Source organism: Panthera onca, chromosome A1 (genome assembly GCF_046562875.1).
Source record: "Panthera onca isolate mPanOnc1 chromosome A1, mPanOnc1 haplotype 2, whole genome shotgun sequence".
In the NCBI taxonomy this organism is placed as follows: domain Eukaryota; kingdom Metazoa; phylum Chordata; class Mammalia; order Carnivora; family Felidae; genus Panthera; species Panthera onca.
The window spans coordinates 151,501,663-151,527,027 of NC_138339.1; the positions used below are offsets into that span (position 1 = coordinate 151,501,663).

At 58.6% G+C, this 25,365-nt stretch overlaps 3 protein-coding genes across 7 annotated transcripts; 1 reads left to right on the forward strand and 2 right to left on the reverse strand.

Annotated features, from left to right (window-relative positions):
• Positions 1 to 992: 992 nt before the first annotated feature.
• ARF1 (ARF GTPase 1) lies at positions 993 to 16,511 on the forward strand. Its single transcript, XM_060636518.2, has 5 exons — positions 993 to 1,122; positions 14,664 to 14,848; positions 14,951 to 15,061; positions 15,138 to 15,262; positions 15,363 to 16,511. Exons 2-5 carry the CDS (start codon positions 14,701 to 14,703, stop codon positions 15,522 to 15,524), a joined length of 546 nt encoding a protein of 181 aa, XP_060492501.1. The 5' UTR covers positions 993 to 1,122; positions 14,664 to 14,700; the 3' UTR covers positions 15,525 to 16,511.
• An 878-nt stretch (positions 16,512 to 17,389) lies between these two features.
• Positions 17,390 to 19,568, reverse strand: CA1H1orf35 (chromosome A1 C1orf35 homolog). Of its 2 annotated transcripts, XM_060636516.3 has the most exons (8): positions 19,377 to 19,563; positions 19,075 to 19,225; positions 18,912 to 18,957; positions 18,743 to 18,825; positions 18,559 to 18,631; positions 18,304 to 18,392; positions 17,775 to 17,903; positions 17,390 to 17,678 (listed from the first exon to the last, which is right to left on the reverse strand). In XM_060636516.3, exons 1-8 carry the CDS (start codon positions 19,468 to 19,470, stop codon positions 17,600 to 17,602), a joined length of 744 nt encoding a protein of 247 aa, XP_060492499.1. In that variant the 5' UTR covers positions 19,471 to 19,563; the 3' UTR covers positions 17,390 to 17,599. The 2 variants fall into 2 exon arrangements, with proteins under 2 accessions (XP_060492499.1, XP_060492500.1); XM_060636517.3 differs by lacking the exons at positions 18,743 to 18,825; positions 18,912 to 18,957 and having other exon boundaries at positions 19,377 to 19,568.
• A 1,951-nt stretch (positions 19,569 to 21,519) lies between these two features.
• MRPL55 (mitochondrial ribosomal protein L55) lies at positions 21,520 to 25,309 on the reverse strand. 4 transcript variants are annotated; one of them, XM_078452279.1, is made up of 4 exons: positions 25,166 to 25,309; positions 24,107 to 24,195; positions 22,099 to 22,300; positions 21,520 to 21,748 (listed from the first exon to the last, which is right to left on the reverse strand). In XM_078452279.1, the coding sequence occupies exons 2-4, from the start codon at positions 24,157 to 24,159 to the stop codon at positions 21,596 to 21,598; spliced, it is 408 nt and encodes a 135-aa protein (XP_078308405.1). In that variant the 5' UTR covers positions 24,160 to 24,195; positions 25,166 to 25,309; the 3' UTR covers positions 21,520 to 21,595. The 4 variants fall into 4 exon arrangements, with proteins under 4 accessions (XP_078308405.1, XP_078308399.1, XP_078308413.1 ...); XM_078452273.1 differs by having other exon boundaries at positions 24,008 to 24,195; XM_078452287.1 differs by having other exon boundaries at positions 24,107 to 24,198.
• Positions 25,310 to 25,365: the final 56 nt, after the last annotated feature.

Here is a 25,365-nt window from a genome sequence, read left to right on the forward strand (position 1 = left end):
TCATTGTTTGGGGCTGAAGGGCAGCTGAGGAGGACTGGGGCAGCCCCCCAGCTTGGAGCAGGCGGGGGAGGGAGGCAGAGAGGAGCAGGAGGCTGCTCGACAGGCAGCAAAATACCTCATGCCCTTCTCTGACAAGTGATGGCCCTGCTTTGTGCCCTCTACAACACACGGGTCTGGAGAACCCCTCCAACAATCGTAACAACCCTCTCGAGTGGGAGACCCCTCAAACCAGCACGAGGGGCGGGGGGGAGGAGCCCAGGTGGCAGAAAGGAGGGGGAACCGGGGTTGGCAGGAGGCCAGAGTAAGCTTCCATGTGGGGTCCACAGCCAAGTCCTGAGCCTGGAGACTATGGAGAAGGGAGGCGACTGTCCGCGTCTCCCTTCTGATCCGCCCAAGGTTTCCCGGAGAAGGGGTCTCCACCTTCCAGTTTCCTGGGTCTGGGCTCCTGACCACCCCAGAGCAGCACTGTCCCCTGCTTGGCTTGGTTCCTGCTCAGCCTGTCCAACTGGAAGGCTTCTTCATGTGATCTGCAGCATGCTTCCCCGGGGGCGCTCTTCCGGGCACGCGCGCGGCTGCTTGGGTCACTCCAGGACCCGGACCACCTACTGGTGGCCACTATTACCACACCGGGGGTTGGCGCCCGGGGAAAGGGACCGCAGCCCGCTGCCCGCTGGTCCGCTGGGACCTGCCTGGCCGGGGAGGAAACAGGAAACCTCTCTTGCACCCGGGCGCCGCCTCTCCCGGGGCCGCAATCCCCTCCTCGCCTCAGTCTCCCCATCTACAAAATGGACCGGTGGGTTCTACCCGGCACCTCCCCTAAGAAGCGCGACTGAGGCGCGGACGGACTCAGCCCCGAGTCGGGGAAGCGAGTGCGCAAGCGCAGAGGCGGGAGGGGCGCGGCTCGGGGCGGGGCGGAGTCCTTGTCCCGGCACTCCCGCCCCCAGCCAGGAGTCTGCGCGTGCGTGCTGCAGCAGGGGTGGGCGGGGCCGCGGGCAGACCCGCCTCGTTCCCCAGTGTTCCCTGCGGCAGCAGGCACTGACGTGGCCGCCGTCAGAGCCGCCATCTTGTGGGAGCGAAACCAACGCCTGGCTCGGAGCAGTAGCCTCGCCGCGGCCGCCGAGGGTGAGGCGGCGGGCCGGGGGCCAGGGGCCGGGTGGCGGGCGGCGGGGGCCTGCCAGGGCTACGCGACGCACTGCCCACTGCCGCGGCGGAAGGGTGTTGAGGGCTGTGGTGAGGACGGGCCGGGCGGGGGCCGAGGTGAGGCTGGGGCGGTGAGGCCCGAGGCCGGGCCGGGGACCGGGGACCGGCGCGGAGGCCCGGGCCGGGGGTCGAGTGTGGGGAGGGTGTCGAGTCGAGGCCGAGGTCGAGGTTGGGATGAGGATCGAGGCGGGGCGGGCGCAGAGGGCTGGGTTGGGGGTCAAGTTGAGGCCGGGTGGAGGCGGGGGGCGCCGCGACCGGGATCAGGGTCGAGGCGCGGGGGGGTTGAGGCGCGGGCTGCGCCGGGGGCCAGGAGTCCCGGGGACGGAGGCTGGGTCAGGGGTCGGTCGCACCGCGGGGCCCCCGAGCCTCCGCCGTGGTTCTCGCGCCCCCCGGAGCCACCGGGGTGCACGCCCGGAAGTCCGGCCCAGGCCGCGGGCTCCCCAGGAAGCGGTGCTTCCTGCTCCGCCTGCTCCGCCTCCCGCCTCGGGGTCTCGAGGACCAGGAAACTGGAGCCCGCGGCCCGGGACGCCGCCAAGGTCACGCGACGGCCAGGGTTTGAGCCCAGTTCCTGTTGGCTGGCAGGACGGGGGCGGGGCTGCGGGGCGAGGTCCCGGGGTCTGAGTGCTGGGCACTTGCTGCCAGCGGAGGCTCCGGGCGCTCGGCGGGCGCGTCCGCGTCTGTGCGGGGCCCCTTTACCAAAACTTGATGCAAGCCAGGGCCGACTTCCTGGTCGCGGCTGGCGGAGATGAGAACACTCTTCCTTCCTAGTTGGCGCCTGCGGAGTGTACCTGTGGACGGGCCGTCGGGGGCGAGCTGCCTCCGCGGCCCTGCGCTTACTTGTTGCACAGTCGGGGTGGGTCTGGGCGTGGGAGATGGTAGCTTGCTTGTCAGTGCCGAGTCCCGGAGCCGTGCGGCGGCCCGCCCTCCCGTTTTCCCCAGTCACCAGTAGTTGTGTGCTGGTCGGTCCCGCAGGACCGCAGCAGCGCCTGTGGCGAGAGGAGAGGGTCCCGGAAGTGGGTGCTGCCGCTCGTGTGTCCCGGCAGGCTTGTTTCAGAACTAGTGAGCGAGTGGTCAGCACTCCTCTGTGTGCCCGCCGTCTGCATGGTCGGACCTGCGTTTCCAGCGGTGCGTGCGTGTGCGTGTGTGCGAGAGACGCCGGGCCACGTCGTGGCTCCGCTGACACTGGCCAGGTGTGTGCAGTTTCCAGCAGCCACATGAGTGGCCACAAGTGCAAGCGCTGTTCGCAGAGGGGTCTGCATGGAAGGAATGGAGTGTGTGTGTGTGTGTGTGTGTGTGTGTGTGTGTGTGTGTGTGTGTGTGTAAACCCCAAGTCCGGCCATTTCCGACACAGAACTGGTCTGGTTGCTGCGATGAGCGCATATGTCTCTGTCTCCAGGAGGCCCCTGGCAGGAGTGTATGTGTATGAGCCCCAAGTCTGGAGGTGTCCAAGCACAGAGCTGGTTTGGTTGCTGGGTGAGTGCACACGTCCCTGTCTTCAGGAGGCCACCTGGCATGAGTGTGTGTGTATGAACCCCATGTCTGGTCGTGTCCAAGTGCAGAGCTGGTCTGTCATTGCTGGGTGAGCGCACATGTCCCTGTCTCCAGGAGGCCCCTGGTGGAGTGTATGTGTATGAGCCCCAAGTCTGGTGGTGTCCAAGTGCAGAGCTGGTCCATGGTTGCTGGGTGAGCGCACAGGTCCCTGTCTCCAGGAGGCCCCCCTGGCAGGACTGTGTGTATATGAGCCCATGTCTGGTCGTGTCCAAGCACAGAGCTGGTTTGGTTGCTGGGAGAGTGCACAGGCTCCTGTCTCCAGGAGGCCCCCTGGCAGGAGTGTGTGTGGCTGAGCACAGAGGTCCCTGTCTCCAGGAGGCCCCCTGGCGTGGTCCCTGTCTGCAGACACAAGACTGGAAATGTCTGGCTTGGCGAACGGCTAACTTACGTGCTGAGCAATCAGCTTCTAAGGAAAGTGCAGAAGGGGAAGCTGGTTCTGGCCCCTCATGGTTCTGCTTTGTAGGTCATGTGGTCTGGTTACTTGCTTTGTGTCATGGACAACTCAAGAGGACACTTCCACTGTACTTCCCTGTCCCGTGGGCTCCGGTAAAGTCTGTGGGCTATGAGCTGCGGAGGTGATGTCACAGTCACATGGAAACCCCTGTGCTCATTGGAGAGCCTGGAGGCCGGGTCTCAGGGTTCCTAAAATGAGAGAGTTGAGCTGTGCTCTCTGCTCCTCATTGGTGTGGCAGTGTCCAGTCTTTCAGAAGCGATTTTGACCTGGGAGAGGGTTGGCCGGAACCCTGCCTGCTGGCAAAGGACGGCTTTGCCGAGTTTATGAGTGGGGGGGGGGGGGGGGGCGGGGGGGGGTAATTCCAGGTCACATTGTAACCGCTCGGGTGCTTGTTCTGGTGATTATTAGGCACTCTTGAAAGCATAGGTGTGTGACTGTTAAGGCATTGCAGCTTTATGGCTTTGTCACTGTTCAGGAAGGTGGTCCACACTTGGAGGGGTCAGGTGGCCTGATTAGTGGAAAGCAATGTAGCAAGGTTGGCACAAAAGCATCCAAGCTTCTGATTCCTAGGAGTCCCTCAGCAACCCCCCCCCCCCCCCCCCCACACACACACACCTCCTCAGCTTCCTTCCAGGAGTTGGAAGCAGCGGCAGAGCTGACTGATGCGGGGACGTGCTGCCCTCCACTGGGTCCCCATGGACCCCTATTTCCTGGTCTCTGCACACCGTGGCCACCAGAGCTTGGCATCCTGTCATCGGCAGCCCTGACTAAAGTCAGGAAGCAACCACAAAAACATAAAAGGCAGGGAGATGTTACAGATGTGGGAGTGATTCTGTTCAGGAGGCTGACTTTTCTGTATCTCTTGAGGCCACAGAGGTGACCCTTAGTGCGTACCATAAATTACTGGATGCCCAGTTATGATCCACACACGGTTCTAGAAGTTGGAAGTGCATGGTAGATTTGGGAAACACTAGCGTTTAGTCAGAATTTAATAAGCTTTGCTCCTTGAAGGGGTGCCGGAAAGGGTTCCAAGAGGCACTTCATCTGGCAAATACCTGATGCTTTTCAGTTTGTGTTACATAGGAAATCAGTTTTGTGGAGTCGTACATGGAAGCTAAACAGGAAGCTTGGGGGTTCTGGTTCTCTAAGGCCCTGAAAACTTTACTGTGAAGTGTCAGTGTCCCATCGGTATGACTTCGGCCAGTGGCCAAGGAAACAATTTCAAGATTCCGTCTGGTCTCCTTCGTGAAGAGTGGGAATGAAGGGTGAGTTAGACATGCCAGCGTTTTGATCACTGGATCCAAAACAAAGTCTGTCTCAAACATTGCTGTCAACAGCGTTATCCTGTGAATTTTCCTATCATCTGTAGGTGAGCACAGGGTTCCTAATTAACTGAATCCATTAATTTATACTTAAAATACTGTCTGTTGTGTTGATTTTGGTGGTGAAACTTGGCTGAAGATATTTACAGTTTTCAGCGTTTTTGTCTGTCAAAGTGATGGGAGACTGCCAGTTCCTGGGGAGATGGACGAAAAGGCACTAAGTCCCCGTTGCTGGTACCTGAGGGCAGGTCCCGTGCAGTCAACAGTGACTTTCAGTCTTAGTTCCTTCCCTGAAATGTCCAGGACGGTCAGATTGCTCCAGCGTGGAGTTCATTGTTGACTGGATGGCTTCTTCCCCACAAACTCATTTTTAGGAGAAGTGTATGTGTAGATGTGTGTGATTAATTTCTGGGCCCTGATAGATGTGCTTTTACAGTTTTTCCTCCTGTCCCTGACAGTCAGTCTCGGATGCCCAGGGAAGTGTGCCTCAGAGGAGGGAACGGGTGGATGTGTGGTGCTGGGGCAGTGAGCAGAATGGGGTGCAGGGTCCTGCGGGTCTGGTAACAGAAAGCCTCTCCCAGGCAGGGGCACGTGGCCGTTTGGAGAACTGTCAGGAGCAGGTGAGGGCAGGGGGGCCTGGGGAGACCTGCTGCAGGCCAGTGGTCCTCGTCCCCAGAAAGAGTATGTTCCATGTGCCCTCAGGTCATAAAAAGTCTGATTTCTGGGACACCTGGGTGTCTCAGTCGGTTAAGTGTCTGACTTTGGCTCAGGTCATGATCTTGTGGGTTCGTGTGTTCAAGCCCCATGTCAGGCTCTGTGCTGACAGCTCAGAGCCTGGAGCCTGCTTCAGATTCGGTGTCTCCCTCTCTCTCTGCCTCTCTGTCTGTCTCTCTTTCAAGAATAAATAAACATTAAAAAATTAAAAAAAAAAAAAGTGATTTCCTACACTCCATCGTGGTTTGTGTACCAAACCACTTTTTCTTTTTTGTACGCAGCCTTGATAGATGTTCTGAATTTTCCAGGAATGCAACTACCTTGTAAATCAAGGGAGATTGCATTCTGTTCTCTGTGGTACCTTCTCAAGAGCTGCCCTCCGTTTCCAGGAGAAAATGGCCTGTGTGGTGGATGCAGCCGCCCTGTGTATGGGAAGTGAGCGTGTGGGTCTGCAGTGGTCCCTGGTCCCTGGCGGGTGGTTCCTCGGAGCTTCCTGTGTGGGGGCTCACACTCGCCAACAACTCACTGTCCTGTGACTTCCCTGTGATGAGCAGATGGAGCTGCAGGACGGGTTGTACCCCAGCTGTGCTGGCTGCCAGCTTCCTCTCGGGATGGTGGGGTGGCACTGTGAAGCTCCACGGGCGTGTCGGCTCCGACCCTTGTGAGGACCCTTCCTGGCGGGTGGTGTACAGGCATCTGACTTTGCCTAGTGGGCCCCTGCTGGTGCCAGAGGGGAGATAAGGATACCAGGGCACAGGCAGGTACCGGGGTGGGGAGGCTGCCTTTCAGAGGGTGAGGCAGGCAGATCTGGGGACGAGGGGGATGGAGAGGAGGTTCTTGGTTAATGTTGGGGGTTTGGTGTTAGTGGAGACCTGTGGGGGGGGGTAGAGATGGGGTCCTGTGGAGGGTGGCACCAGAGTGTGAATGCAGGGTGCTGACCTGGTCCGGCCTAGGGGTCCGTGGGGACCCTCGAGAGGCTTCAGGTGGAGAACGGTGTGATTAGGCATGTGAACCAGAGTCATCCCCCACCCCCCACCAGGGCTGCCTGAGGTTGCAGGCGGGGTCGGAGGAGTGGTTCTCAGAGCTGTCTGGTGCTGGGAGTTCCGGCGGAGGGCCCGCCCCCCCCCCCCCCCCAAGCTTCCTCCAGAAGAGGTGGGGCTGCGGGTTTTTAATTTTGTTCTCAGTAATGGTCCCTCCAAGTCCCTTGAAGACCCAGACCGAGGGTTGAGGATTGGCCCCTGTGCTGAGAGAGCTTCAGGACCTCCTGCCACCCTGGGTGGTTTGCAGGAGGGCTTGCTCCTACCTCCCCGTCCTTGGAGGGTGTGGACGGGGGTCTCTGGCCCCTTGGAGTCCATATGGTAGGAGAAGGTGCAGCGACTGGCCACAGCACGTTTGTGGGGGACCCCACCGAGAGAGATGCCCCTGACAGTCTGTTCACTGTGCACGTGCTGGCACTCCTCACCCTTCTGCCCTGCTCAGCCTCCGTGTGTGAGTGTGCTGAGCTTGGAGCCAAAGGGCTGCTTCCTGCGGATGGTGGAGTAACAGACTGAGCGGGCACCTCCGTGGAGAAGGTGCTGGGGGTGTGGTCAGGGTGGGGCCCCAGGGTCTCTGGACACATTCCCCTGTGTTCCCCTGCAGCTGGTCCAGGCTTGCGCGGGTCAGTAAGGTCGGTGGTAGGACCCTTCTCAGGCTGATAGGTGCTGTACAGCTGCCATGGTTTCTCAGATGCTGCTTTGCCTTGTGCTCACAAATTACTTGAATTTCCCCGTTTTCGGCTCAATTTGTTGTGCATTTCAGTGTTGTTGGTTGATGCAAATTTGCTTTTTTGATCTTCAGTTTTTTTCAGTAACAAGTCTTTCAGACTTGACTGCATTTGGGGTCAGAGAGGGTATCTGTGCCCTTAGGTGTAAGCCAGAGTAGAATGGGAGGCCAAGTGTCCGTCCTATGGGCTAGAATACTGTGGGACCTTCATGACTGCCAGAGCCAGAAGTGGAAGGCCTCGTGGCCAGGAACCAATCAGGAATAAGAAAATACTGTGAAGCGGTCCATGTCTGCCATCAGGACAGATGCAGAGAGCTGAGGGGCTCTTCCACACAGCAGCATCCTGGCCAGGCTCAACTTGTGTGTCTCCTTCTCTCAGGTTGGAGACCATGTGCCACGTGTGTCCAGGGTCCTGCGTGGACCGTGTCTGATCCGTCCTTGTTGTCTAGTTGGAAAGTGTGACACGTGTGTCAAGGGTCCTGCGTGGACTGAGTCTCATTGGTCCTTGTTGTCTAGTTGGAGACACATGTGACATTTGTATTCATTGGTCTTCTGTAGAAGGGTATTGGTTACATTGGGCTAGCCTATGTAGGATTTTTTTTAATATATATATATATTTTTTAACACTTAATTATTTTTGAGAGAGACCATGAGTGGAGGAGAGACAGAGAGGGAGACACAGAATCCGTGGCAGGCTCCAGGCCCTGAGCTGTCAGCACAGAGCCCAACGTGGGGCTCGAACCCACAAGCCCTGAGATCATGACCTGAGCTGAAGTCGGTGTCAGACAGATGCTCCACCCACCGAGCCGCGCAGCACCCCTTAGGATTTTGCTCCATTGTATACATTTCAGAAGAACAGAAGTTTGGTGAAGTGTTTAGAGGGTAGTTATGTTACAAAACAGTAAGTAAAAGTGTAAGACTGAATTAAGGGGGAACTAGGAACTGTAAACATGTTCTTCTGTTCAGTGCCTTGTTTTTTGTAGCTGGTAGTGAGTAGGGTTCGTTGCGTGTGGTTAGACTGTCCTACCGGTGCCTGTTCTGGTGGACAGTGGACAGTGGCCCTTGGGTATTCACATTGCTGTGTTACTGTTGATAGGAGCTGCAAGTGATGAGGAAACTCATTTCTGGGTGTTACATTTCACATTGAATCAGAAGCTGGCAAAGAGCCAGCTAAATTGAATCTCAGTAGTGTTGTGCCCTTGGAGTCAGACCTGCCAGGTCCTGCCCCCACCGTCAGCCACCATAGACTGAGTGTGAAGTGAGGGGTGGGGGTGGGGGCTGGGATCACTGCACAGGGGCCAGCCCTTGGGCCTGACTGGGTCCCGTAAAACACCCTGAAGGTTTGTGCCGGAAGGCCCAATGGCAGTCCCTAGGCAGTTCCTCATCAGAACTGGCCTTGGGGTGCTGGTCAGAATGATCTGGTTCTGCACTGTGTGTTTCATATGGAAAGTTCCTAGTGGTACAGGGTGGGGGCAGGGGGGGTTGGGGAGCTGGGTGAAGAAGGTACACATGTCTTGGGATGTGGTGGTGGGGAGCTGGGTGAAGGTGGAAGATAGACATGTCCTGGGATGTGGTGGGGGAGGGGGAGCTGAGTGAAGGTGGAAAGAGACATGTCCTGGGACGTGGGGGGCAGTGTGGTGACCCATTGACAGTACTGGATGGTGTTAGAAACCTTGGAAATTCTCACAGGAGAGTAACATGGAACTGTGTGAGGTGGTGGGTGTTAGCTAGAGTTGTGAACACGTAATTACAGGGAGACACCTTGTTGCATACCTGAAACTAATACAAGGTATAGGTCAGTCATAGGAATAAAACTGATGGAAATAAGAGAGATCAGTCCACTTAGGTGCCTTGGGTGTGCCGGGCTGTGTAGTGTCCCCTCTGGCTGTGTGGATTCCTGTGTGTCACACTGCGTTAGGGCTCTGTGGTGTATCTGCCTACCACTAGTACTGGCACGTTCAGTTTTCCTGGTCCACTGGTGTTTACAAACTAGGTACACTAGGTAATATACTCTGCTGTAGAAGAAGCCCTAGGCTACAGAATGACATGTTGTGCTGATGGGCAGGGTGATGGCCTGAGGTTTTATTTGTTTAGCTGAGGCCCTGGAGTCCAAAGCTGGTGTGCAGAAAGCAGTTTGCAAGAGATTACATGTGGCCTACAAAAGTAGAGGGCCCCTTTTATTTATGTATGTATTTTTATTTAATTTTTTAAGAGAGCGCGAGCAGGGAAAGGGGCAGAGGGAAACAGAATCTCATGCGGGCTCCACGGTGAGTGTGGACGCAGGGCTCTATCCCATGATCCTGGGATCAAGACCTGAGCTGAATCAAGAGTAGGACGCTCAGTGGATTGAGCCACCCAGGAGCCCTGAGGACCCATTTTACACTTAGGATCTATATGTCAGGGATGGATGGGGCTTTGAGTGATTGACAACCTGTGCACATAGGTGGCTGCTGTGTCAGGGATGGATGGGGCTTGAGTGATTGACGACTGGTGCACATAGGGGGCTGCTAGAAAGCAGTTGCTCATTCATGAGACCCTTAAAAAACGGTTCTTAGTGCATATGAGCTCTGGAAAAATCAAAACGAGGGTATGAACTGTGAGGCGGAACATGTTACTGTATGTAAGTTGAGTCCAATAAACTTGACTTGTAAGAAGTGGGGGGGCAGCTGAGGGGCTCAGCCAGTTAAGTGTCTGACTTTAGCTCAGGTCATGATCTTACCATTGGTGAGTTTGAGCCCTGTGTCGGGCTCTGTGCTGACAGCTCAGAGCCTGGAGCCTGCTTCGGATTCTGTGTCTCCCTCTCTCTCTGCCCATCCCCTGCTCGTGCTCTGTGACTCTCTTTCTCTCTCTTTCTCTCTCTTTCTCTCTCTCAAAAAATGAATAAAAAAGGTTAAAAAATTAAAAAATAAGGCTGAAAGATGAAGAGCTGAGAGGTCACCCAGCTTTTCACTCATGTAGGGAACTCAAACATCTGAGCTCCCCTTTATGGAGGAGGCCGAGTGGTGCATCGTGTCCGCAGTGCAGAATGGAGCCCAAACCCCAATGTGTTTGTCTCCCTGGGTCAAATCAAGCTCTACGTTGGTGGTTGCCTCTTGGCCATGATGGCAAACTGCTCAGGTCATCTTGGTCTTCGCTGGTAGAGATTCTGCTGAGTCGATGATTTCAGAGAAGGTGACAGACTTTGTTCCTTGCTTACTCTGAAACCTCAGAGGCCTGTCAGAGGAGAGGCTGGGGTTACAGGCGGAAGTCACAGTAAGTTTTTTCTCTTTGGCAGCTAAACCAGTCATGTTGGATTCATTTATTGGAGCGGAACGGGCGTAAACTCACAAAGCTACATTTCTTTCTGGCTGGACTGGCTTCCCCACGGAGGCCCCATCGCTGGCCTTGACCCGTAGCCACATAGACCTCTTTATCCGAGAACGTGGGCCGCCAAGGTCTTTGCTTTATGTTGTTTCTGGTCCTAACAGAGGGAAAACTTGTTCCCTCGAGGCTGTGGGGCTGGAGGGAGCCCTTCTGAGAAAGTCTGTGTTTTCATTGCTCACTGGTGCAGAGGGTCATCATTGTAAACAGGAAAGATGAGTTTTGATTTGAGCTTAAGGGATTCTGGTGGCAGAGGGTGTGACATAGGCCACAGGATGGCTCCGAGGTCCACCTTTCTCCTGAGGTCCACCTTTCTCCTGAGGTCCACCTTTCTCCTGTGGCAGATTCTCTGTTAGGTCTTGACATTTTGCAAAACAGTAAATGTGCTGGGGTAGGCCAGGAGCCAGCAGGGTCATGGGCCAGGTGCAGGTGTAGACGCTTCTCGGCTGGGGGAGACCAAGCGCCCGTGTGGTAGTGTCTTGCACCCAAAACTGCACGCTCACCTCGTCAGTCCCCTTGGGGCTCCAGAGTTTGATGTGTTGGAGAACCACAGGGGAAGGACCCAGACCACATTGGTAACGAGGGCTCAGCAGAGCCGAGCAGGCCAGGGGCAGTGTGTGGGCAAGTGGGGACTTGGGGGCTGGTGGCGGCACGCTGGGGGGAGGAGGCTAACAGGCAGTTTTACCCTGAAATGGTCCACCTGCCCACGTGGGGGCTGGGGAGAGTGCAAGTGACATTTTTACCCCTCGGTCCCCAGGACTCTGTGATCATGGTAAGGACAAGATTACATTAGTGCTAAGACAAGTGGAGATAGCCCGCCCACTCCCGTCTCCCCGAGATCACCCCTGTCGTGGCTCCACTGCAGTGGCCACATCTCTAGATGAGCATGCTGATGACACCCCCTTGGGGGTCCGCTTGGACAGTGCGGGCTGGCCTCAGCCCTCTGGATCACCCTCACCCCAGCAACAGGAAGAGTATGGCAAGGGGTGGGGGGGGATCACCTGCTGCAGAGCCAGGTGGGGATGGCATATGTTTCAAGTGATCTCTTGTGTTCATTTTCATCCTCGGGCCTTCTGTACCTGTCATCGGTTTTTCCCTTGCCCTGGGATAGCCAGGCCCCACTGTAAAGCCATGCCTGTGGCGTGTCCCCTTCTCTGGAGCTCTGCCTCCCTCCTCCACCTCTTTGCAGGGACATGGCTCTTGTTCTGCCCTTCCCCTGCATCGCCACCTTGGCTGAGGGCACTGCTGTGTCACTGGGGTAGAGTGCTGGGATCCTTGGTGTTCTTAGACTGCATCTGTGTCCGTGTCTGTACCCCAGGCTCTTTCAGGCTAAAGGTTTCTGTGCTCCTGCAGGGTGTCACAGCAGAATCTCCTCCCCACGCTTTCCTGTGTTGTTTTTTGGAGTTTCCATCAGTCAGATGGTAAATTTGTTTGTTTGGTTTAGAATTTCTGTCCTTTCCCCCTCATCCTGCAAGCCTTGGGAGCTGTTTTCAGTTCACAGCATAACCGTGGGGAAGGCACAGACTCCCTCAGGGCAGTGTCCCCACCTGGGGGACCCGCATGGATGCTGCAGCACCCAGGGCCCATCCTTTCGTGGGGAGGACAAGTATGGGATGACATGGACCCATCACGTGATGGCTGTCACCACCCTCACAGCCCAGCCCCCCTGTGTCCCTAGTCATCCCTCCCTTCCCTAATCCCCGAAGCCACTGGGGGGATCCTTTTCCTGTCTTCGTGGTTTTCCTTTTCCAGAGCACTGGGCACTTGGAGTCCCACAGTGCGCAGCCGTCTTGGATTGGCTGCTTCCACTTAGTGACATGTGGTTAAGCCATTTCTCTTTAGCGCTGAGTGATGTCGCTTGGCGTGGATGGACCACAGTCTCTTTACCCGTCACCTCATGGAGGACGTCTTGGTTCTTCAAGTTTGGGTGGTTGTGGGTAAGCTGCCGTAAACATCCACGTCCAGGATTTTGTGTAAAGGCCCAGAAGCTCGACTGCTGGGTCGCACCGTGCAACAATGTTTGGTTTTGTGAGAAACCACCAAACCCTTCCACGGTGACTATGCGGTTTCAGGTCCCCACCAGCAAGGCAGAGTTCCTGTGACCCCCCCCCCCACCCCCCCATGCTATGCAACTTGTGCGGGTGTGGGGGGTTTGGGCCCTTCTCATAGGTGTGTAGTGGGCAGCTGGGTGTTCTCGTTTGCATTTCCCGAAGACATACTGACTTGGAGATTTTTCTCGTGCTCATTTGCCATCTGTAGATCTTCTGTGGGGAGGGGTCTGTTAAGGTCATTGACCCATTTTAAAATTCTTACGTGCAGTTTCAGTCTGCTGGGTATCAAGTTCTAAGTGGTTTTTTTTGGCATTTCTTAGATGGCAGTCCGTGATCAGGCGTGTCTCTTGCAAATATTCTGTCTGGTTGATCTTCCCGTTCTCTTGACCCTTGACCTGGTTGTTCCTGGATTGGGAGTTTATAGCTTTCACAAAGTTAAGCTCATCAATTCTTCTATTGACCATGCCTTTGGTGTCGTATCTAAAAAGACATCCCCATAGTGAAAGTATCCTTTTTTTTTCCATAACGTGTGCACAGGTTTGTGTGTTTCACCTTGGCCGTCAGGTCTGCTGTGTTCTGACTCCCCATTCTTGTTTTGTGTGCGCTGGGTCCCCACCTTGTTGGCTGCAGCCATGTGAGGGTTGGGGGTTCTGTTTGTTTTTTCCTTTGAAATAGTCTTCTCTCTTCCTTCCCCCCAAATTCCTTCTTTTCTTTTGTTCTCTTCCATTGGTGGCTCTTAGAGGGAGACTTGCATGGCTGTTTGCGGTCATCCAGATGCAGGCAGCCGTGCGTCCTGGCTCGGCAGCCTGTGGGTGTCTGTCCTTGTGTGCAGCACAGTGTGCACCCACACCCTCCCGCCTGGACATGGGTGGCAGAGTTCCTGGGTCTGTTGCTCCTGGAAGGTCCAGCCACATTCTCATTGCTCCCAGAACCTGTCTCCCCCTTTTTCTGTTTGTCTTTGTCGCTTGGGCACCTGTTCATTAGTGATTTCAACAGTGAGCTGAGTTTGAATGTGTGTGTTTGGTCCGTTCTGTGTTCCCAAAGGATTTGTCATCCTCTGTGTATATTAGGAGAATGGGCTGTCTGCAGAAAAGGAAGCGTTACAGTAAAGGTCGTTTTAAATTTTAATTTTTTGAATAGGTAATAGCAGCAATAAACTGTCAAAAATGCACTGAGGCACGGCGTCCAGCTGGCTCATTCACCGGAGCGTGAGACTTTTATCTTAGGGTTGTGAGGCCAGGCCCCACGTTGGATGTAGAGATGACTTAAAAATAAAATCTTTAACAGTAACAAGTGCACAGAAACCAGCTTGAAGGCCTCTGCTGGCATGCCCAGGCCCGTGGGAGCGTCAGGTTCACAGTAGGGTGGGTGATTTCCACCCAGTGCTGACTGGACTGGCACAGAACTGACAGGCGTCCTGGTGGTAAAGTGGGTGTGTTGGGTGCTGACCAGGAGTGGGAACATGTGTGGTCTCAGCTGGTGACGCAGGGCAGACCTGTACCCTCTGCAACTCCCGCAGACCATGGAGCTCCTGGCTGCTCCTGGGGGCGGGGGCAGGTGGCCAGCCTTCTTCCTGGTCTTGCGGGCGCTCGGTGTAAAGGCTGCCCAGCGCCTGGGTGCTTGGCTTCATAAAGGCAGCCAGCCATAAACACCCAGATTCCCAAACAGTGTGCATTTGAGAAGGTGGCCAGCTCTTCTAGGTGCCTGTTTGGAAATGAAAGTGCCCGCCTATGGGGAGGTCAGGCCCCGGTGGCTCCTGTGCCCTGGGGGCTGTGGGATGGAAGACCACTCCCTTGGGCCCAGCGTTTCTGCTCTGAACGAGGGGAGCCTGTGGCAAACGCAGTCCCTGATGCGGCCCATGGGGTCACTCCCCCTGGGACTTCATGGCCTGTGTGCTGCCCAAGAGCCTAGATGCTGTCTGGCTCCGAATCCTGTCTGTGGGTGAGCGCTAAGCTCTGAGCACGTCACGTTGGTGTGGTTGGCTCTGGCCTGCGTCACTGCCGGGATGGTTGTTTCTGGCCCCTCTTGTTGCACGGTTGAGGAGCTTGCGTCCTGTGAAAGCCACAGCCATTGGGTGAACAGCATTCCCTCTGCGGGTTGTACATCAGTCTCCCTTCTGCTGCTTGGGAACCAGATGTGGTCAGCTTCCACCCTGTGAGCTGTCAGAGGTCAGACCTGTCCTTCCGCCGGAGCGCCCCTGCGCTGCTGGCCCTGGGCGGCACAGAGACCCAGGGACCCCTGTCTCCACAGGTTTCTCTGGCCAGTGTTGCTCCCCCCAGTCTACAGCATGGGAAATATCTTCGCAAACCTCTTCAAGGGCCTATTTGGCAAAAAAGAGATGCGCATTCTCATGGTGGGCCTGGATGCTGCAGGGAAGACCACCATCCTGTACAAACTGAAGCTGGGTGAGATTGTGACCACCATTCCCACCATAGGTGAGGAGACCGCGGGCGGGGGGCAGGGGGGTGCAGCAGGGGAGGGGCATGGGCCTCTCACTGCTTGGGGTGGCAGGCTGACCAGGGTCGTGGCCCCCACAGGCTTTAACGTGGAGACAGTGGAGTACAAGAACATCAGCTTCACCGTGTGGGACGTGGGCGGCCAGGACAAGATCCGGCCCCTGTGGCGCCACTACTTCCAGAACACACAAGGTGAGCGGAGGGGCTGTGGCCTGCGGGAGAGTCTGGGGCGCCATCGGCGCCCGTCCTGACGCCCACGGCTCCGCAGGCCTCATCTTCGTGGTGGACAGCAACGACAGAGAGCGTGTGAACGAGGCCCGTGAGGAGCTCATGAGGATGTTGGCGGAGGACGAGCTCAGGGATGCCGTCCTGCTGGTGTTCGCCAACAAGCAGGTATGCACGCCCGTGGGCCCCGGCCATGCGGGGTGGGAGGCGGGAAGGGGTGGTCCCTGCTGCCCACTGACTGGAGGTCGTCGGCCTCTCCCACCACCAGGACCTCCCGAACGCCATGAATGCAGCCGAGATCACGGACAAGCTGGGCCTGCACTCGCTGCGCCACAGGAACTGGTACATTCAGGCCACCTGTGCCACCAGCGGGGACGGGCTCTATGAGGGACTGGACTGGCTGTCCAATCAGCTCCGGAACCAGAAGTGAGCTGCGCCCCCTCCCCCCCACTCCCTCCTTCCACCCTGCTTTACTCTCATGTGGTGTGAGTGCCAGAAGCTGTCTCCATGGTCGGTCACAGTGTGCTTCACCATGCTGTAAATGTGCAGACGCAGCCTGCAGCCGGGTTTTTATTTAATGTAAATAGTTTCTGTTCCCAACGAGGCAGTTTCTGGTACTCCTATGCAATATTACTCAGCTTTTTTTATTGTAAAAAGAATCAGCCCACTGTTCAGTACTGAGAAGGGATTTTAGGCTCACGGGGCCCCCAGGAGTTGCTGTCGGGGCCAGCCTGGCGCTCGCTTCTCCTATGGGCGTTAGGTCTGTGTTGGAATCAATTTTGGTGGTTGGTTTTTAACCCGAACTCAGTGCATTTTTAAAACAGATAAAAACACAAGGCAAGGAGAACACTTGAACACACGGAAGGGAGAAACGTGCCTAGTTAGGTTCTGCGGTAAAGGGCTGGCGTCTGGTCCACTGGTGATCCGTTTCCTGTCGGGAACGTGACGGGGCAGAGCCGGCCATGGTCTATCCTGCATGGTCACGACAGGGTCCCCGTGATTTGCTGTCTCCGGTGGTCCTGCCTCCCCTAGCGTTTGTCCTCGCACCTGTGCCCACATGGCCGCCCAGGGGGGATGGGCTGGGGGCTGCGGCCACCACTCCCAGGGCCCTCAGGGGGACCCCCGGAGCCCCCGTCCACATGTGCTTTCACTCCCTCAGCCTGCAAGGGTCAGGTTTGCCACCGAAACGACGACGTCTACTTTTTTCTTTCGTATTTTGATAAACACTGAAGAAGCTGGAGCCGTTCAACTTTATCTTGGGGAAATCCTCAGAACTGGTTTATTTGGTGTCGTGGAACCTCTTACTGCTTTCAATACACAATTAGTAATCAACTGTTTTGTATACTTGTTTTCAGTTTTCATTTCGACAAACAAGCACTGTAATTATAGCTACTAGAATAAAGTCTCTTAACTAGTTCACGGCTCTCCAATGCTTGGTGCCACTAGCCACAGCTCACCTCTGGGAACAGGAGCAGGACACACAGGCCACTGGCTTCGTGGCAGGTGTGGACGTGGCCCAGTGCCCTGGCAGTGACTGCCTCGTTGGCCTCCCTGCTGGCAGTGCCAGGCCATGATAGGGACAGCAGGGTCACTGCATGGGGACCGGGGGTGGGGGGGGGGGGGGCCCGCTGCCCTTGCCCATATCACCTGGCCTGTTGGGGGGATGGAGGGCAGGAAACCTTGGCCAAGCTCTGTGTTGCTGCCATGTAGGCCATCCTTGAATCCTCAATGCCCTGGCTCCCCCAGCCAGCTGTGACTATGGACTGGCTGGAGTCCAGGCTCCCTTGCCCTGGGGATGCCCAGTCTGGCCCTTCCCTCCACTAACAGGTTGAAAAGCCAGGGCCAGGGTTAGACAGACATAATTGTCTTTAGTTAGATTAATTTTCAAATCCGAAGCAAAAGATGCATATTTCCTTATTAGGGATCCAGCCTGGGTCCTGTGCTCACTCTGCTGGGTTGTAAGAGGTCCCCTCCCTGCAGAGGAGGGGAGGCCTGGGGGAGGGAGCTAGTGCCCCACTTTGCCCCCCTCTCCAAGGAGTCCAGGGGGCAGGTCCCTTGGCACCTGGAGTGGGGTGGGGGAGACTCCAGGTACAAGTCTTCACCCTCATGATCTACATGTCCAGCCTGTCACCCAGGGTGAGATGTGACCCAGGTCTCCTGGTACATCTGACATCACTGCCCAGGGACAGGCCCACCAGGGTCTCTGGCTGGTCTTACTGGAACCCGATACCGTCGTCATGTTCTCCCCTGCCCCTTTCTACTGGAACATGTGACAACCTACCCTTGAGTGTGAAATACTTTCCCCTTAAAATAACTTTATTTAGTACAAAGAGTGAATTAAAGAAAAATAGAAGTAGCTGTACTTGGCCACCCCAAAGCCGCACGGGGGCTCCCCAGGCTATGCCCCCTGCCCTCCTGCCAGGGGCTGTCTCTGGGGCCAGGGCCCCTGCAGGGGGGGCGGGGAGGGGGTCTGCTGGAGGCTGGAAACTGTCAGCAGGTCTGGCTTCAGTCACTGTGGTGGCCACGCCGCCGCCGCCTCTTACAGCTGGGTGAGGAGGAGCTGGAGTCCCTGCGACGCCCGGGCCTGGGGAGACCGCGGAAACCGAAACCCGGTGGGTGGGTGTGAGGCTGCCCTGCCCACCCCACCTGCCAGGCTGCCCCAAAGCAGAGGCACACCTACCCAGCAGGAGCTGGGGGCAGTGGGGAAGTCCCCCTGCTCCTGTGTGCCTTCTCTTTCTTCTTCTCTTTCTTGTGCTTCTTCTTTTTCTTCTTTTTTTTCTCTTTTCTGCTTTTCCTGTGGCCCTCGGGGCTGCAGGGAGGGGCAGGGCACACAGTGCTGGGCGGTGAGAGGGTCGCACTGGGTACCGACCACCCTCCTACCGCTAAGTAGCGGCAGGTACAGGCAACTCGAGGGACAGTCCCTTGCGGCAAATGCCACTTGGCCCCCGCTCCACCACGTATGCCCCGATAGGTGACAACCCCCACACCCCCTATGCAGGGCACCAGCAGAGCGCAGGGGCTCGCCCTTCCACCTGAGCGCCTCCCTCCAGAGACCCCAGCAGGCAATGGGGTCCCAGGCCCCGGAGGGAAGAAGGGACAGGAGCTGGGAAGGGCACTGACCCAAAGGCAGCCTGCAGCCGCGCCACTAAGAGAACCTGGAGTTATGTGCAGCCCCACCCTCTCCCTGGGAGCTGGGGGGCGGCCCTTACCCCGGCTCCGCCTTCTCGTCCTCAGACCTAGGCTTCTTCCTGGCGGAGGCCGGAGAGGACGCCAGCCGGCCACTGTCCACGCGATGGTGCTGCGGTGGGAGGCCACTTTGGGGGGGTGCGTGGGAGGTGCCCCGGGATGCCAACGGGGAGGACCAGCTCCGGTTTCCCGGGCCGGGAAACGGGAGTGCCCCATGAGCAGAGACGGCCAGCCCCTGACCCTGAACCGCGGGATCCCCGGGTGTTATGGGCACTTACCGTGAACACGGAGAGCCCCAGCTTGGCGGCCTCCTTGTCTTCTCGGGACAACGCCACTCGGCCTGCGGAGCCACTGCGGGAACGCGGGTGATAAGCCCCCCTGGTGAGAACGCCTCGGCCTCCCTAATCAGGTCGCACTTCCATTTGGGCAACTTGGGCAGAGTCCACCCCCCTCGCAACACACCTGGAGCTCCCCAGGCCCAGCAGCCGGTCCACTCCCTTCTCCTCGTGGTCCCCTCCTTCCCGCTTACACACCTCGACAAAGTCCTGCGCGGAGGGCCAGAGGGTGCTTGCGGCGGGCAGCTCGCGGCCCTGCCCCGCCTCGCCCCCACCCCCCAGGAGGATCCCCTCACCTCCTTGCTCAGGCCAGTGGGCTGCTTCCGCACGTTCTTGTAACCTCTGCGGGGGTGGCGCGCGCAAGCTTCAGGGAGCGGACGGCCTCGCCTGGACCCCTGCTTCTCCGTCCCCTCCGCGCCCCCCACCCGGAGCTCCCCCAACCCCGCGGGGTTCACTCACAGCGCCGCCATGAGCGCCTCCTGCTCTGCCTGCCTCACGGCCGCCAGCTCCTCCTCCCGGCTCAGTCCCGCGCCGTCCGCCCGACCCTTGGCGTACCAGGTGAGGTCGCGGCCCTTCTGCCAGCGGCCCACAGGGGCCATCAGCGAGTTGCCTGTGGAAATGCAGCGCCGAGGGCTCGGCCCGCGGGGTCTGCGCGGCACCGTCGCTCCCCGCACCCGCGGCCCATGCAGCTCCCGCGCTCCCTGCGCCCCCTCGTCCTCCGCACCCGCACCCCCCAGCCCCGGGCCTGGCACCGCGCTGACCCAGGTAGTTCTCTCTCTGCTTGTCGGTCTTCACGTCCTCCCAGCTGAACTGGTCCTGCCCGCCGCGCACACCGCCCCGGCTGGAGCCGAACATGGTTCCCGGCCGTCCGCCGCCCCCGGGCCTGTCTCCCGAAGCCCCGGCCTCGCCGCCCCGGGCGGCGCCGCCGCCGCCGCCGCCGCCGCCGCCGGCGCCCGCTCCCGCGTCGCGTGCCTGAACGTCACACCCGCGCTGGCTCCGCAGCGCCACGCGCGCATGCGCACTGCTTCCCCTCCCGCGCCAAGGTTTGGCGCGCTTGCGCACGGCTCACTGCTCCACTTCCCCTGGCGTTCGCTCAGCGCGCCTGCGCCCCGCCCTAGGGAAGGAGCGGTCCACGGCGCTGGGCCTGGTCCTGAGCGTACGGCTGGCACAACAGCTGTTATTAGGAGCCACATTGGGCGGCTGACGCCGGAGTCCAGGGCTGCGCTGGGAGAGGGGCGGCCCCTGGGAACCCCCGACCGGCGTCCCCGGAGATGGGGGAGGGGGGTCTCCAAGCGCGCACCTAGGCTCCTGGCGGTCCAGGCTCGCCGCCTGGATCAGCAGTCCCGGGAGGGGGCGGCTCGAAGCGGCTCGAAGCGGCTCGGATCCGGAGGAAACTCCCTAGGCACCCCTGCGGCGTCGTGCACTGCCGCTAAGTCGTCTTGGAGTCTGGGCTTCCCCACGTGTGGCCCGGAGAGCCGACGCCTCCCCTGGGCCGGGGGTTGCCCCGTGGGGGCTCCAGCGCGGGAGCGCAGAGCGCCGGTCTGAGACCGCAGGCTCCTCTGGGGAGCGCGTGGGCCACGGGGGCCGCCTGTGGTTGGCCAGGCAGGGTCAGCCACCAGGGTCTGGACACTGGAAGCCGTCAGCACAAAGTTTGAATTCCCCAAATGGGCCTGGAAGGGGGGGTGGTACTTGCGGAGGTCTGGAGTTGGGGGTCCGTGTATAGGAAGTCCCTGGGTCCTCAAAGGTTGTAGCGCAGATGGAGTTCTCTGCTTGACCAGACTGCTCAGGTCTCCAGAGCTCTCCAGCCAGGCCTTGGGCCTCCCGTCCGGCTTGCCCAGACCCCTGCCCTCAGTACCAGCAGGATCCCATGACCCCTGGTCAGCTTGCCCAGGCCCGCCTCCTCCCTCCCTCCCTCCCCCCCCCCCCCCCCCCCTCAGTATCTCAGCAGGATCCCATGCAGATGTGGGGCTGCTGCCAAGCCTGCCTTCAGCAATGATCCCATTAGGTGGCATCTGCCAGAACGCTCCCTACCTGGGTGATTCCTCTTAGTAATTTCTCATCACCAACACCCACCCTTGCCTTTTGGCTACAAATCTCCTGCACCCATCATTGTGACCCCACTTCAGGTAAAGTGCCTTGCCATCTTCAGAAACGTCCTGGCTACCTTGGGATCAGACAATGCCACTGGGCATCTCACAAGCAGGGAGCTGGAGGGCAGGCACAGGTGCAGGGGCGGTGCATGTCCCTGTAAACCTGTTCAGGGCCAATGTGCTCAGTGGACCAGTGGGGACTCAGGAGTCCAAAGGTGGGTGCTTAGCACTACATCCCTCTCTGGGAGCCACAATCAGACGCCAGCGCCCCTCCCCAGTCATGCTGGGTACACCTTCCCCACCATCTGTCAGGCAGCGCCCCACAGTCAACACCCAAGGGCAGCCCGAGGCTGGGGCTGGGCCAGCTGCACTTGGAAAGGTTAGGACTTGAGCCTTCAGTCTTGCAAAAGCCTGACCAAGGTGACACCCACCACAAGAGGGAAAAGTAGCAGTCAACCACAGAAGGCTGGTCTGTTGTAGCTGCACCGGGCGGGGCTGCAAGCAGAGTGAGTCCACAACAGGGCCGATGGCACCTCCTGTTGGCATTGGGTATGGCAGAGAGCGCCTCAGTGCTGGGCAGGGTGGGCCAGCCACCAGCAGGGATCCCAGACACCCTGCTCCTTCCACCCACTTCCACCCCTGTGGCTGCCACACTCCCGCCAGGAGAGCCTGTGGTGCCCTGCTGGAAGGCAGTGCAGGGGGGAGGGGCTCCAGGCCCTGAGGGCTGGCTCTGCAGTTCTCACCCGACCCTGTGGCCACAGAGACCCCAAGCCAGACACGCACACACCAGAAGGATAGGCAAGGCAGAGGTGGCTTTGTGAACACACCATGTTTAAAGGCTCACCCTCCCCGCCCACAGTGTCCCCAACCCAGCCAGCTTCCAGGCACAGTCACTTTTTGGTCCAAAACTGCTTGTACCGCTCCACATCAAAGTCGTCACCCAGCTCTGGCTCCTGCTGCTTTTGCTCTGTGAGCTGGGCCATGCGTTTCCGAAACCGGGCCCTCCTCTCCTCTGGGGACAGGGCGTCCAGATCGACGGGCATCTGTGGGGAGGGGCTCGGTCAGAGGGCCCAGAGCCTTGTCCCTGTCTCTGCTTCACCTTGTCCTCCACTGTGTGGTTCAGGTTTTCACATTTCGCTAGGTTTGTCTGCCTTCAAAGCTCTCAGTTGTTTTCCCAAGACTGATGTTGGTCAGACACACAGCTCAGAGCTGCTCTCTGGTCCTGACGTGTGGAGCTAAGTCCACTCTCCCTCCTCCCTCTCCTCATGGCCCCCGTCTCCCCTCACCCATTAGGCTGCCATGGGTGCCGAGGCCACAGCTCCTGCAGGAGCAGTTGCTACGGCCAAGCCTGCCAGGACCCACACCCCAGGGAGTACAGGGGAGAGAGGCCCACCTCAAGCATTCGCCGTGGCTCCCGATAGCGGATGTGGATGGTGGAGCCATCCTGCTTGACCAGGAGCACGGGGTAGAGGCGCGCATAGGCTTGCCGGCGCACGCGCGTGAGTGAGGCCCTGTTGCTGTCAGCGATCTGGGAGGACAGGTGCAGGTGGCGACACGCAGGGGCAGCCCCCATCAGCATGTGCTGCCGCAGTAGGCTATAGACACAGACGCGCATGTGCACGGGTCAGTGGCTGGTGCGGGGACTGGAGTACCCACAGGGCCCAGCTGTCCAGCTCCCAAGGGTGCACACAGTTGACCTGCACCACAACAGGGCATGGTCATAGCAGCTGGGCAAGATCACGAGGCTTTCAGAGGTGTGAAGGCAGAGGTCGGCAGCGCAGACCTCAGTGGGCTTCAGGCACCATTCCTGGTGAGGCCTGGCTGTACAGTTCAGGCACTGGACGCCAGCATCGGGCAGGAACCAGACTTCCAGGGGAACAGAGACCTAGTGGTGTGGCCCGGACCTTCGTGTCTCCCCCGGATTCTGACACTGAAGCCCCGACTCCCATGATGTGCTGTTGGAAGTGGGGCCTCTCAGAGGTGGTTAGGGTGAGAGGAGGTCACAAGGGCCCTCACAGTGGGACCGGTGCCCCTATAAGGCAAGAGACCGGAACACTGCTGTGAGGACTTGGAACCAGGAAGACAGGCCTCCACAGAACCCTGAGCTCAGACTTCCAGCTTCCCCACTCCCAGCCCCCATGGCCTGCTGCTGGGGCAGCACAAGTGGACCGAAACACCCAGAGCCCACCTGGCTTCTGAGTGCGGCAGATACTCGGCCTCCCTCCGTACAGTAGGGTGTGTGTTCTCGAGTGACAGGACAAGGGAAGCCCTAGTCACCCCACTCTGCTGGGCTGCACGACCCCCAAGGTCTACTCCAGTCTACCCTTCCTGCAAACTCGGCTCTAGCCCAGGTCTGAGGATGAGGGCACCTGACCGACAGCAGAGTTCGAGAATTCCCTGAAATGTCTTATATGCCAGAGGTGGCCCTGTCTGCCCAGTGTCCTTTCACACGCCCATGGCAGGCAGGAATCCCAGTAGCTCCCCACCTGACTTTGCCAAGGCTCTCGCTGCGTGAGCAGCCCCATCCAGCCCACACCTCCCACCTGGTCCCCACATCGGCTCTCATGGAGACCCCGTCCTCTGCAGGTGGGGGTGTCTTTCAGCTCTCAGGCCTGCCCCTTCCACAAGGCAGGCTGACCGCGTGTCCTGCAACCTCACAGCCTGACACAGTGCCACCTGCCTTGTGTGGAGCTCCTACCACACCCAGCTTTCCCAGCAAGCCCTCAGGCCAAGGGTACATCTCCTCCCCAAGACTGCTGTTCTCAGGGCAAGAACCACACTGCATCTGCCGTTAAGTCACTGGGCACTCAGTATGGCAACAGAAAGCCAGTCCCTGCCATCAGTCATGCAGATGGTGGACAGGACACAGTCACCTCGGAGGACCCTGGGTTGGTGGACTGGGGAGGCTTCCAGAAGGGGCTGGAAGGGATGTTGGGTGTTCCCTCACGGTAACAGCGTTTCTAACATGAACTTTCTTGGGAACGCTGCACTGGAGTCCCTTACCTAGCTTCACACTACCCGCAGCTTCCGGTGCCCCATCCCTCTCCCTAGATGCCACAGAACCGACTAGGACCCTGCTCTCCTTTAGCTCTGTGGCAACACTGTGATCACACCATACTTCTCATCGGAGGGAGGACACGACGTCAGGGGAAGGGCAGATGAGGACACAGTTCCAGTGGGAGCAGTGGGAAGGACCCAGAGTCAGGCTGGGCTGTGCGATCTGAATAGGAAAGTCACCACCACCACCATGTGTTTGCTGCTAAGTGCTCACAAGTCGCTTCTGTTCTGCCCTCGACACCTACCATATCATCTGTATGTACTTGTATGTACTCTTCAGATAAACACGCTGGCTAGGCGGCCCCATGACAGCAGTCCCTAGGGGCCTGGAAGTCCCTGCTTACCCAAGCAGACTGCCCATGGTGGCCATTCTTCCCGGGGGGCCCCTGTGGTACATGGAGGCTCAGGATCAGCCGCTGGCCTGGTGTGCAACCTGCTGGACAAGAAGAAAAAACACTGATTAACTAGTTATTTATGTGTTAGGTTTTTATTTCAGAGAGAGATAGGGGAAAAGAGCAGAGAGAGAGAGAACCTTAAACAGAGAGAGAATAGACACAGAGCTCAAACCCACAACCCTAGGATCATGACTTGAGCTGAAATCAAGACTCAGATGGTCAACTGACTGAGCCACCCAGGCGCCCCTTGAGAGTTTTTTAAAAGACAAGGTTTCCCACCTAACCATCAAATCCCAGCCAGGAAGAAACCACAGACCTAAGGACGTCTACAACAGGGAAGTTATCACCGGGTTTCTGCCAGTCCCACCCAGTAAACCGTCAGGCTCTCAGCCCTGACTTACCATTAGCATCATCCGTGGGGGTGGGGGTGGGGGGTGGGGTTCCTGAACTCCGGATGCCCAGGTCCTACCTCCCAAGCCTGAGTCCGTAAGTCTACGGCAGGGCCCAGACCCTCGGTAGTGGGTTACAGACGCAGGGAAGCCATTCTGAGGATGCACCTTGGGGGTTTCCCTGGTTCCCAAGGTCACCTACTTCTCACGACACCACGCGATGTCGGGATTATAAAAGGAGAGCGGAGACCTGGAACTACTGTCCCTGAGCCCTGACCCCCAGGAAACCGTCGGTGCAGAGATCCGTGCACGACAAGCCAGGAATTTCACAGCCCAACCCCTGTCTGGGATGTCGGACACTCAGATCCCTGGCAGAGAGACCTCCCGGCCGAGATGCGCAGCTCTGCTGTGGGGTCCCCTACCTGATGGGCAAGGGTATCTGCAGGCCTCCCACCGCCTCAGGAAGCCACTTCGCGGGAAAACGAACTATCCAAGCGGATGTCCCCCCCATGCTCTGTCGCCCTCGAGGGCCGGCGGCGGGGCTCGGACCCTCCCTCGGGGAAAGCCCTTCCCACCCCGCGACGCCCGCGCCTTTCCGGCACCACCCTGCCCTGCTCACCGGAGAACCTCGACTCCCAGCGTCCGGGCTTCCGCCGGCCACTGGGGAACGAAGGCGACCGCAGGTACAGCACACACACTCTGGGCTAACCCAACGCGCCGTCCTGCGCAGGCGTCGCGTCTCGCGGCGCTGACGACACGTACGAGGGGCGGGGCGAGGCCGGCGCCGTACTATTACGTACTGACACGGCCCGGCGATGC

Excerpts from the sequence above, each read along its gene's own strand:
- MRPL55 (XM_078452273.1), bottom strand. The coding sequence starts at position 24,069 with ATGGGGCCGCCTAGCCAGCGTGTTTATCTGAAGAGTACATACAAGTAC. Across the intron at positions 22,301-24,007 it reads AAGTACATACAGATGATATG|CCTACTGCGGCAGCACATGC; the intron begins GTAGGTGTCGAG and ends CTGTGTCTATAG. Across the intron at positions 21,749-22,098 it reads AGCCACGGCGAATGCTTGAG|ATGCCCGTCGATCTGGACGC; the intron begins GTGGGCCTCTCT and ends CCCTCCCCACAG.
- ARF1 (XM_060636518.2), top strand. The coding sequence starts at position 14,701 with ATGGGAAATATCTTCGCAAACCTCTTCAAGGGCCTATTTGGCAAAAAA. Across the intron at positions 15,062-15,137 it reads CTACTTCCAGAACACACAAG|GCCTCATCTTCGTGGTGGAC; the intron begins GTGAGCGGAGGG and ends ACGGCTCCGCAG. Across the intron at positions 15,263-15,362 it reads TGGTGTTCGCCAACAAGCAG|GACCTCCCGAACGCCATGAA; the intron begins GTATGCACGCCC and ends TCCCACCACCAG.
- CA1H1orf35 (XM_060636516.3), bottom strand. The coding sequence starts at position 19,470 with ATGTTCGGCTCCAGCCGGGGCGGTGTGCGCGGCGGGCAGGACCAGTTC. Across the intron at positions 19,226-19,376 it reads GCAGAGAGAGAACTACCTGG|GCAACTCGCTGATGGCCCCT; the intron begins GTCAGCGCGGTG and ends GCATTTCCACAG. Across the intron at positions 18,826-18,911 it reads CCACTGGCCTGAGCAAGGAG|GACTTTGTCGAGGTGTGTAA; the intron begins GTGAGGGGATCC and ends CCCTCCGCGCAG.